This window comes from Podarcis gaigeae (genome assembly GCF_964106915.1).
Source record: "Podarcis gaigeae genome assembly, chromosome: 13".
Taxonomy (NCBI): Eukaryota; Metazoa; Chordata; class Lepidosauria; order Squamata; family Lacertidae; genus Podarcis; species Podarcis gaigeae.
The window spans coordinates 26,689,489-26,701,591 of NC_139689.1; the positions used below are offsets into that span (position 1 = coordinate 26,689,489).

General features: G+C 39.6%; 3 protein-coding genes across 3 annotated transcripts in view; all 3 read right to left on the minus strand.

Annotated features, from left to right (window-relative positions):
- The window catches only part of LOC310830551 (olfactory receptor 6N1-like), a gene marked incomplete at its 3' end in the record, with an annotated part of 236,827 nt that overhangs the window by 155,131 nt on the left and 69,593 nt on the right, over positions 1-12,103 (minus strand). The gene's annotated exons all lie outside the window — the stretch shown is intronic.
- On the minus strand, positions 4,849-7,441 carry LOC310830839 (olfactory receptor 6A2-like; the record flags this gene model as incomplete). The annotated part of the gene is made up of 2 exons (XM_083710676.1): positions 7,401-7,441; positions 4,849-5,793 (listed from the first exon to the last, which is right to left on the minus strand). Exons 1-2 carry the CDS (start codon positions 7,401-7,403, stop codon positions 4,849-4,851), a joined length of 948 nt encoding a protein of 315 aa, XP_083566802.1. The 5' UTR covers positions 7,404-7,441.
- LOC310829669 (olfactory receptor 6Y1-like) lies at positions 10,388-11,311 on the minus strand (the record flags this gene model as incomplete). The annotated part of the gene is made up of 1 exon (XM_083708390.1): positions 10,388-11,311. One exon carries the CDS (start codon positions 11,309-11,311, stop codon positions 10,388-10,390), a length of 924 nt encoding a protein of 307 aa, XP_083564516.1.

The following is a 12,103-nucleotide window of genomic DNA, read 5'->3' on the forward strand; positions in this document are numbered from 1 at the left end:
CCAAGAAATGTGTGGGATGTCCTGTATGTCCAGGGACATCAAACTCCTAGATATAACTAGTTCAGTGCTGAAATCTGTTGGCCAGAATTTCCATAAGGCTTTTTCTTCTTTCCTGCCGCATAAGGTGCCACTGAAATTTGAGACCCCAAGGTCCACCACTACTCTAGTCCTCTTTTAAAGTCATTCATATTGGTGGCCATTATTGCATGTTGTGGGTCCAAATTCCATAGTTGTTTTTTCTTCGGAGTGGACAAATAATTTTTATTGATTTTCCAAATTTCATCAAATCAGCCAAAAATTAAGACAAATTCAATACATTTTTCCCCAAATTCCACAGTTTAACTATGCACAGTTGATGTAAATAATGTGAGAGTGTAACACAAAGTCCATAGAAAACATGATGAGATAAAATCAGGGCTGGATTTACGTTTGATGAGGCCCTAAGTTACTGAAGGTAATGGGGCCCTTTATATGTCCAGCTGTCCTTTGTCAACAACAAATTCTCACTGTTTTTTGTGTTGAATATACGCTATATGGTAATTTATGGACCTAATAGGTATCTAAAGCCATTTGCACATGTTGCCCTGTAACCAGTCCATGCAGAATATAGGCACCCTATATACAAAAGGTGAAGGGACCCCTGACCATTAGGTCCAGCTGTGACCGACTCTGGGGTTGCGCCGCTCATCTCACTTTATTGGCCGAGGGACCCGGCGTACAGCTTTCAGGTCATGTGGCCAGCACGACTAAGCTGCTTCTGGCGAACCAGAGCAGTGCACGGAAACACCATTTACCTTCCTGCCGTAGCAGTACCTACTTGCACTTTGACGTGCTTTTGAACTGCTAGGTTGGCAGGAACAGGGACTGAGCAGGGATTCAAACCGCCGACCTTCTGATCGGCAAAACCTAGGCTCTGTGGTTTAACCCACAGCACCACCCTACCCTATATATAGAAATGAGCAAACCAGTGATATTTTAGGGAGCAGGCAGGGTCCATTACTTACATCATAGGAGCCTACACAACACAAAACACTGTTGCTGTATGTAGGGTTTATTTTATTTGCTTTTTATATTATATTTTGGAAATGTACATCCAGTTTTTTTCTTTAATTTTTTTTGAGGGGCCCAAGAGAGTGAGGCCCTAAGCTATAGCTTGTTTAGCTTATACATAAATCCGGCACTGGATAAAATGGACATTGTTGTAAAATTCTACCCACTGAAACCAGTAGCACATATCCTTTCAAGCTGGGAAAGAGCAATCAATAAAAGTCTCCGGAAGTGAACAGATAGCTCTTAAGCAGGTATAAAAAGCTCATCACATTCAGCACCTGCAGCTGGTCAGTTGCTTAAATGTACTGCTTGTGAACCTGGTATAAACATCTTGTGAACTCTTGGAAAGATAATGTGTCTGCTAAACATAATGGAACAGCAATGTTCTGATGTGTTAGCAACATACTGGAAGGGTTCAGAGAGTTTCTTTACATTGTAGTTGTCTTCTACACATAAAGTCTTTTGATAAATTTTGAAAGGATTACTAAGTGGGGCTTCCCTTGCCCTGGATCTGAAATCTGAAAGTGCGAAATGCTGTGGCCTGATTGCTTACAAGAGTGTGATCCTGTCAGCATGTAGTACCTCTGCTCAGAGACCTGCTCTAGTTGCCAATCAGTTACTGGGTCAAGTTCAGGGTGTAACTATTAGTACATAAAGCCCCTAAAAGACTGGGACCAGTTTATGGGCAAGATTGCATTATCCCATATATACCCACTTTACTGCTTCGAGCACTTGTAAGAAAGTGATCTTTCGGTGTGGTAGAACCCAAGCTTTGGAATTTCCTTTCTGTTCACACTGTTCACCTCAGCAGGCTCCTTCATTGAACTCCTTCCAGTGCCTACCATTTCTTTTTCTTTTTTCTTTTCTTTTTTTGGTAAGCCTATTCAGATATGTAAAAGCTAACAGCAAATGGGTGCCTTTATCTGGCTTTAGCCCATTGTTGATTAAAAATATTTTTGAATACCTAAAACACTTGTTTTAGAATGTTTTCTACTGATGAATTTTTGTAAATCACTTTGAGGTTTTATTAATCAAGCGATATATATTGGAAGCTGCCCAGAGATGTTGGGGCAACCCAGTCTGATGGGTGGGGTACAAATAATTTATTTTTGTTGCTGTTGTCATTGTCATTAATATTATTATTATATAAATAAATAATAACAGAAATGTAACATCACTTTACACATGCTAACATGCCATAACAAATGAATCTTGCAGACAAAAAAAATCAGATTATCCAGTAAAATACCTTTATTGTTATGTTACTGTTATTTTCCTCTGAAACACTGTTATTAAAAAAAAATAACTTGTCTGCTCCCTTTTTATAGCTTTCCCTAAAAGTAAAAAGACAAGACAAGACAAGACTAAATTATCTCAAAATATACAAACATTTTAATCCAAGAGTTAAATCCCATTCCTTGCATAGTTGGGGATTCCCCCTGTAGATTATGTTATGAGACACATATGTTATGCAGAAGACATACAGTAACATGAGAATATACTGTGGTTTGTGAATGAAAATCAGTTCAATCACAAATGTATTTCTGTATTAACTTTTACATAATAGAATAGTTCCTGAGGAATAGCCTTTCTTTTTCAGTCTTAGAATGAAAAGCAAGCCTTAAGCAAGCCTTCTCAACTTATATGCTTAGCTATATGTAATTTCCATGAGGCTTCCTTCCAGAAGGTAGCTAACCTTTTGAAGACGCACATGAAAAAGACACACATGAAAAATACATCTCCATTTCTCAAAATCTAAAGCCGTGTCTCTCTGGAAACTGAGTTCAGTGGAATTAAGACCACCATCCATTGCATACATACCAGGTAGTCAGCCCCCCTGAACTAACTTCTGAGTGGTATAAAACTGAGTCATATTCAGAATAGGGATGCAAAAGAAATCCAACTGATCCAGAATGCAGCAGCAACTCAATGCAGCTATTTCTTTAAAATTTTCTCTTCCCTGAATTTTGCAACGCAGTTCGCCAACAAAACAATGTTTATATTGTATACATTGGGGAAGGTGTGCATTAAATTGTATATACCAGCAATATAAAATGCATTCTATTAGAGGAATTTATATATTAGTTAGTGCTACTCAGAGGAGACCCAATGAAATTAACAAATATGTCTAATTCAATTTCATTGATTTCAATGAACTTTGTAGGATTTGAGCCATGCAGAGCATCTGGCTACACACCAGTTTAAGTACTCAGCACCATAGCCCTTAGGATAGTCTTGTTATTGCTGCAGTCAGATGTTAACGTGTGTGTGTGTGCGCGCACACACACGTGCACACAAACACTAAATTTAATTTTGGAAATGTCTTATGAGTATCTTGGTTTGTTAGAGAGATTCTGGAAGGCATTTTACTTGAAGAAGTTAAAAGCTACTGGCTACTTATTCCAGAGGGCTAGAGATGCAGCCCTAAAAGCCTGTTTTCTTGTACATATTAAGCATACCTGTGGGGCATGCAGTACTCTTAGCAGTGCCCCTTTATCATTGTTTCAGGATACGTCAAACATCTAAATGTGTGTGAATTAATGGAATATTGATGTGATTGAGGGGGGAGAAGCGTATGGATGTCTCTATGGGCTTTGTAGGTGGCTTCCTCCCCCCCCCCCAACTTTTAGATTTGGCCCTGCACACTACCAGCATTTAACTTTTGGAATGTGACCCTTAAGCCAAAAAGGCTTCTCCACTCTCTGGCTGGTTCAAAAAACAGCTCTTTCATTTTTAATAGGCAAGAGCAGCCTGCTACTTACTTCTCTGTAACATTAAAACTGAACTCTTCCCTGGATTATTGTTGTTGCTTTTGTTAAATTTGTATAGAACTGAATACCAAAATAGGTTTCTAAGTGGTTTACAAGTATAAAAACCAATTGCACAAATATTAAAATATAAACATCCATAATTAATCCATAACCCAGCCAGATGGGTGGAGTATAAATAAATTGTTGCTGTTGTTGTTGTTACACACACAATAAAACATTGAAACATAAACCTCCATCATTAAAACATGCAGTAAAACAATCCCATTAAAACAATACAGTGCTTGAAACATTTTGAGAGACCAAGGGAATGTCTGTGTCTTCAAAGCCCGGTGCAATGCCAATATAGGTGTGTCCTCTTGTATTTCAGCAGGGAGTGCTTTACATAATCCCAGTGACACAAGGTCTGTCTCTGCATCACCAGAAGTTGATAACCAGAAGTTCATGGAAAGGCTAAATTTGTTCCATTTGCTGAGCTTAATGGAGGGCAATTGGTTCTTTCAGATAACATAGTCCAGAGCTGTTTAGGGCTTTATATTTTAGTAACATAACTTTAAATCTGGCTTGGTACTTAATAGACAACCTGTGAAGTTCCCTTACCACAGGTGTGACATGTGTCTAGTAAGGGGCACCACTCATGCTATGGCATTCTGTGCTAATAGCAGTCTCCATATCAGTCATAAGCAGTGCCGGATTTACGTATAAGCTAAACAAGCTATAGCTTAGGGCCCCACTCTCTTGGGGGCCCCAAAAAATTTAAAGGAAAAAAACAACAACTGGATGTACATTACCAAAATATAAGATTAAAAAAAACAAATAAAATAAAATAAAACCTATATACAGAAACAGTGGCAAATGGCTTTAGATACCTATTAGGTCCATAAATTACCATATAGCATATATTCAACACAAAAAACAGCAACAAGTTGTTGTTGACAAAGGACAGCTGGACATATAAAGGGCCCCATTATCTTCAGCAGCGTAGGGCCTCATCAAACCTAAATCTGCCCCTGGCCATAAAAAGGCTTCCTTATGGCTTCCACAACAGGGTTTTCTTCAGTGCTTGTTTCACTTCATTGTTCCTGAGACAGTAAATAATTGGGTTGCAAAGGGGGACTATGACAGCATAAAGAAGTGAAACAAGTTTGCTCGAATTGAGGGAGCTGATGGCCCTGGGGCGGGCATAGATGAAAATACTGGCAGAGTAGAAGATCACTACCACAGTGAGGTGAGATGCACAAGTAGAGAATGCTTTCTGGCGGCCTTTGGCTGAGGGAATGCGTAGGATAGTGGAGATGATATAAATGTAGGACATGATAGTGACACAAAGGGGAGTCAGTAGGATAAACAAAGCTAATATGAAATCTGTCAGCTCAGACATGGACATATCAGTGCAAGACAAGTTCAGAAGTGGGGATACATCACAGAAGAAGTGATTTATGATATTGGGACCACAGTATGTCAATTGAGATATTAGGAGGACTTTCCATGTTGAGATGAAAAAGCCACTCATCCATGATCCAGCTGCTAGCTGGATACAGAGAGTTCGTGTCATGATTACCTGGTAGCGCAAAGGGTAGCAGATGGCAACGTAGCGGTCATAGGCCATGACGGCAAGGAGGACACACTCGGTGCAGCCCAATGCCAGGAAGAAATAGAGTTGCATCATGCATCCCACAAAGGAGATCAGATTGCTCTCTATCACAAAGTTCACCATAGCTTTTGGCAGGGTGACGGTGATGTACCAGATCTCTAAAAAGGACAAGTTCCACAGAAAGAAGTACATGGGAGTGTGGAGGTTGTTGTTCACCCAGACTGTCAGCATTATTATGACGTTCTCAGACAAAACCAAAATGTAGACAATGAGGAACAATGTGAAGAGCAAGATTTGGAATTCCAGGGGTGTTGGGAAGCCCAGAAGAATGAAATCTCTAACACTGGATTCGTTCTGTCTCTCCGTGACTGAATGCCTGTTCTGCATAGAAAAAACACTTACAGTGATTAGAAAAAGAACCCAGCACCCAAATTAGTTTTGTTTGTTTCAAAATATGAGGTTTTTTTACAATCTAATTTTCTGGGACATCCAGTAGCTATAGCAAGCTTCCCTAGGCCCCACCTCAGTGCAGCTTAAGCAAAAAGTGACGCAGCTTGAGACAAACAAATCCTAATTTCACAACTTATAGGGTGGCCACACAGCCCTGGCCCAAAATGAGGATCAGTGTCATCAATGCAAAGTGAAAAGCCAGCGAGCCATGCATAAAAGCCACCTGTGCCTGACTCCCTCAGTCCAGTCGGCAGAAGAGCAAACCTTCTCTCCCCTCCCTTATATTTAAACATTTTTGTTGGTCACTTCTCATCTCTCCCAAATCCCTGCACTTCCAAATATATGCTCCAGAGAGTTGGCAGAGCTTCAAAATGTTGTGGGATGTAGTGCAGCAGGGTGCAAAGGAAAGGGGCAATCACTGAAAATTGGCTCTTTCTCACCCCACTAGATCAAATACCAGTCGGAGGTACCAACTAGATGTGACATGATAAAATAAATAATCAATCAATCAATCAATCAATCAATAGCATCCTTTATTTTCTGGGGAATAAGGAAAATATTTTTGAATAACACTGTTAGTGTAATCCTATGACTTGGAAGAAAGCCCTACAGAACACATAGCATGATTTACTTCCAAATTAACATGCATATGATTGTATGATTGTACTTCACAAGTTAAAAAGCCCCTTGTGCTCCAGAAGGGACTAGCATTTAAGAATAAAATTAAAAGCCCATGCTTCTCCAAGAAAAAAAGAAGTTATTGCTCTGTTTTTAATTCAGCCTTTCTATGGGACAGCACCAGCACTCCAGCATTTCCATATATTTTTATCCGAGTACATTCATTTAACTTGATGTAATGACTAGAATTGCTTCCATCCTGTGTAAGTCTATATACTGGGTTCAGTAGAAGGTTTTTTTTTTGTAGTTATGAACTAAAGATTGCAATGTCAATAGGTTAGATCCACAGAAAGATCTTCTGAATCATAAGAGTGTTTTAAAAAGCCCTGATGGATAAGAGCAAAGTCTTATTTCATAAATTGTATAAATGCCCTTTCCTAAATAGATAAATAAATCTACTTTCCAAATAGCTTCTCATAATTTTCAGCGGCAAACAAGTGAAAAATGTTTGTTATTTATTTAAAAGCATAAAAAACAAATTATTTATAATTTGGCGAGTACAATGGTGTTCATGGTGTGCTGCAAAAGTATTGAATTTATTATATATTTTTGTTCTATTCTTCCCAGAAAACAAATGTACATTTCACCCCTTTATTTTCAGCAGTTTTATTAGATATTTTTAAATCTTGTTCTAATCAGTGTAAATAGTGCCATATGGCCTCTGCATTGGAATAGATAGATATGAAGGTTGCTAAATTGGAAGAAAGCTCTACTGAACTCCATAGAACCCAATTTCTAGTAAATATACATAATAACAAACAGCATATTTGAAGCATTTTATATCATATTTGCATTTCACTTTATTTTCTCTAATTGCACTTCTAAGTAACAAAGATTCATATCAGCACACAAGGACTTACCATGCTTTCCTTTGAAGGATCCTACCAAATTCAGATTTTGCATGGCAACAGTTGAAAAATGAGAAACCTTTTTCCTTTTTGGAGGATAGATTGTAAATAAATCATTGTGCCAAAATTAAGTCTGCACTAGGAAAAAAATGTTTTCTGATTGGCAAGACTTGACTGTTTTTACCAACAGTCTGCAGTCTGCATTACAGATGAATGCAAAGCTTTTCCTGGTGGAGTAGATAGTATATAGTGTCAAACAGTTTTATCCTGTACCAGTCTAAGATGCTGTATTAGATCATTGGGGAAAAGGCAAATGACATTTACTAAACATAGGCAAAAACATTTTTTGGGTTTCCAGGAAAGCTTGTAAAGTTTTTTTCAAAGATATGGCGCATGGAAACATGCAATTAGGGCACTTCCAGCTGTCACTATTAAAGTTCAATTAAAGTTCATTTGATGTTCTTTGCAATGAACTCACTTTTGTTTTGTTTTTTTAAAAGGACTTTTTCTGATAAGGAGAGGAAAACTTACTGGAAAGTGTGGGAAAACAATTGCCGAGTGCATTGTCTTATAACCTCCCTGCAAATAAACTGGCATGAATGTGAAATAAATACATGTGCAATGATGTCATCTAACCTCACTGCAGAACTTGTGCAAAAAAGACACTTCTCTGAAACCCTGAAGAGCTTCTGCTGGTCAACGGGGATTGGTTTAATTTTAGTATAGTAATTTATTATTATTATTTTTAAAATTCTTTTTTTTTTTCTTTTTGAATCGTTTGTGTAGTTTTGTATAGTTCTGTCTTAAAGGGAGAGGGTCAGAGCTGCCTGGGAGTGGGCCTCAGCCAACAGAAGCCAACAGGCTTAGGCAGGTTCCACGGAGGGGGGGGGATGCACTGGGACACCCGATCTCCGTGATCTCAGGTAGGAGGAGGAGTTATGCTAAGACCAGACCACGTCATTATCGAGGAGGCAGGTTTAGTCATTGTTTGAAGACTATCCCTGCCTCCGGGCAACCTATTGGGAAGACCCAGTTCTCTGAGTGCATGTTCTGGAAGTTGGGCAGAGTGGTACATGCTTTTGTTATCTCCCGCTTGGACTACTGCAATGCACTCTATGTGGGACTACCTTTGAAGGTGACCCGGAAACTACAACTAATCCAGAATGCGGCAGCTAGACTGGTGACTGGGAGCAGCCATCGAGACCACATAACACTGGTCTTGAAAGACCTACATTGGCTCCCAGTATGTTTCTGAGAACAATTCAAAGTGTTGGTGATGACCTTTAAAGCCCTAAATGGCTGCAGCCCAGTATACCTGAAGGAGCATCTCCACCCCAATCATTCTGCCTGGACACTAACATCCAGTGCCGAGGGCCTTCTGGTGGCTCCCTCACTGTGAGAAGCCAAGTTACAGGGAACCAGGCAGAGGGCCTTCTCGGTAGTGGGGCCTGTCCTGTGGAACGCCTTCCGATCAGATGTCAAAGAAATAAACAACTACCTGACGTTTAGACGACATCTGAAGGCAGCCCTGTTCAGGGAAGCTTTTATTGATTGATGTTTTAATGTACTTTTAAACTTTTGCTGAAAGCCACCCAGAGTAGCTGGGGAAACCCAGCAGGATTGGTGGCGTAATGAAGAAGAAGAAGAAGAAGAAGAAGAAGAAGAAGAAGAAGAAGAAGAAGAAGAAGAAGACGACGACAATATGAGCTAGTTGTACTGGTGCTCTAACTTAGTATAAGGCAGCTTGCTATGTCCCTAATCTATTTTTCTTTCACTCTACATTACACAGAAGATTTTACTAACTTGATTTTAATTCTTGTGAGCATCCCCCTATCTATTAAATAAATAAACACATACATGAACGTCAAAAATTTATTCACTGGAAATAAGATGGACAATAGCATTATTATTATTATTATTATTATTATTATTATTATTATTAACCCATCAACCTGAGATCACAAGGCAGATTGCAACAATTGAAACACATTGTTAAAAACAGCTTACAACAACTTCCAAAGGTTCTAAAAAATATACATCTCAGATGTGTCAGATTATCAAAAGGGGAAAACATGGACTGAATCCTGTGCTTGTTGATACTCAGAGTAGACCCATTGAAATTAATGGACATGGTTAACATAGGTAAAACTTGCTTAGCTAAAACTCACTGTTTCTTTTTTTGCTGACATACCACAATTGCTGGTATTTGTGTTTCAAGGAGGTGCAGAATATATCCAGCATTGCTGATTTAGCCATTTTATTTCAAGCATGTTCATTTAATTAAATTTCTCAGCTATAAGAGACTGAAGTGTGTAACCCAAATTCAAAAACACTGAAGCACTGTTCAGGCATTCAGCCTGATCGTGCAAATGCAAAGTGCATGCAGGGGGGCAGAGCATGTACACCACACCTGTCCCCATTTCCCTTGCACTACCAGGTGTACCGCCTTTACCCCTGACTTTCAAAGATCTTAACAGTGCTGAATTTTCTTAGAAACATTCTCATTACATTTCCAGTTGTAAAGAGGCATAAAAGTGAATTCAGCTGATTATGCTTAGGGCAACCTTCATACCTTTCCAGCCAACACAGAAAGATTGGGTACAACAACATGCCTAGTATTAGGGCTTAAGGGTTGTGGTGTATTCCTATGTCCCACATACACATTTAGTCCTTATGTGATCAGGCTGAACACCCACATAAGGCATTATGATGCAATCCATACATTTCTACTTGTAAGTTCTACTGTGTTCAGTGGTGCTAACTCTCAGGTAAATTGGTATAGTCAATGGCCACAACATTGTAAATAATGAAACAGCATAAACGAGACAGAAGAGTTTTCATAACTGCAAATGACCAAAACTTAAAATCAATCAGATCCCCATATCAAGTAGATTAAAAAGAAATTCCCTAGGTGGGTATAGGACTGCAGCCTTCTTTTGTTTTCCACTATCCAACAGTTTATGGTGTCCTGTATTCCAACTCCCAACTTCAGCAGTCCCTTAAACTGATAGAGTCTTCCTCAGTGCATCTTTTACTTCCTTATTCCTGAGGCAATATATTAGAGGGTTCAGAAGGGGCACTACTACAGTGTACAGCACCGACACCACTTTGTTGGAATTGTAGGCATACATCGCTTTGGGCCGTGCATAGGTGAAGAGTGTGGTAGAGTAGAACAGCACCACAACGGTGAGATGGGAACTGCAGGTGGAGAAAGCTTTCTTTCTGCCTTGAGCTGAAGGGATCTTCAACACCGTTGAGATGATATAGATGTAGGACAGCACAACAACACAGAGTGGGACCATGATAACCATAAGAGCTAGGATAAAATCTGCCAGCTCAGCCATGGAAGAATCTGTGCAGGATACATTCAAGAGAGGTGAAATGTCACAGAAATAGTGGTTGATCTTGTCAGTGCCACAGTATTTCAGCCGACCGATGAAGCTAAGCTTGATTGCAGAGGTAATTAAGCCGCATGTCCAGCATCCCGCTGAGAGCCGAGCACATAAACTATTACTCATGATAGCTGGATACCGCAGTGGGTAGCAGATGGCCACATACCGGTCATAAGCCATAACAGCCAGAAGGATGTATTCAGTGCACACAAATGTGACAAAGAAATACAGTTGTGTCAGGCAGCCTTGGAAGGAGATACGCTTGTCTTGTGTGAGGAAATCTGCCAGCATCTTAGGGACAATGATTGTGACATACCAGAATTCAAGGAAAGAGAGGTTGCACAGAAAGTAGTACATGGGCTTGTGAAGGCTGTTGTTCAGCCGAACAACTATGATGATGATGAGATTTTCTAGTAGGGTCAGCAGGTAGCTAAGTATGAACAGGACAAAAAGGAGAATCTGAAGCTCTGCAGCGCCGGGAAATCCCAGAAGGATGAAATAGGGCACATTTGTCTGGTTGGTTTCTTCCATTCTTGAATGCAAGGTACTTGCAAGAACAAGAAGGAAGAGATGTCATACAGCATCTATTAACTCCCCTTTTTGCACCTTAAAAATACATAATAATGATGATCAGTGCTTTTTTCCTAGAAAAATAGGTGCCAGTACTCACCATGAAGTTCTTACAGTAAGTGCCACACTTTGTAACAATAAAAAGAGTTGTCAGTACTGCGTACCCTTGAGTACCCCCTGGGGGGAAAAAATGATGATTTCAATAATATTTAAAAATGAATTTAAACCTTTCATGCATATAACCCATTTTGGTTAAAAACAAAAAGTAATAAAAGCTGGTAAATAATTCTGCTGTGTATTTATTTATTACTTATACTGGGAAGTGGGGGTAGATAAATCTCTCAGTCTAAATTTCCCTATCTTTTCTCCCACCCACTCCACTTTAAATCTCCACATTTATGCATCACTTTGAAGGACTGTGAGGAAGGTAAGGCTGAGAGGCAGGTCATGGCTGAACATCACCCAAAGCACTTCATGCCCAAGGTGGGATATGAAACCTGGTTTCCCAGAGCCTAGTCCCTGATATACCACGCTGGCTCCCACACTGTACTAGTTTGATATATGTATGTGTGTACAATTGAAGTGCATATGTTGTTGCACTGCTGCACAACAAGCCTTCTAGCCTCCAAGATCAGACTTGTTGCAATAAGGAAAGCAGAGGGAAAATACACTCAGAATTGTGGAATAAGACTTGTTTGAGGCAAAGTGGCATAGCATCCCCACAAACAAATCAGAATGAATGCTCAGCAAATT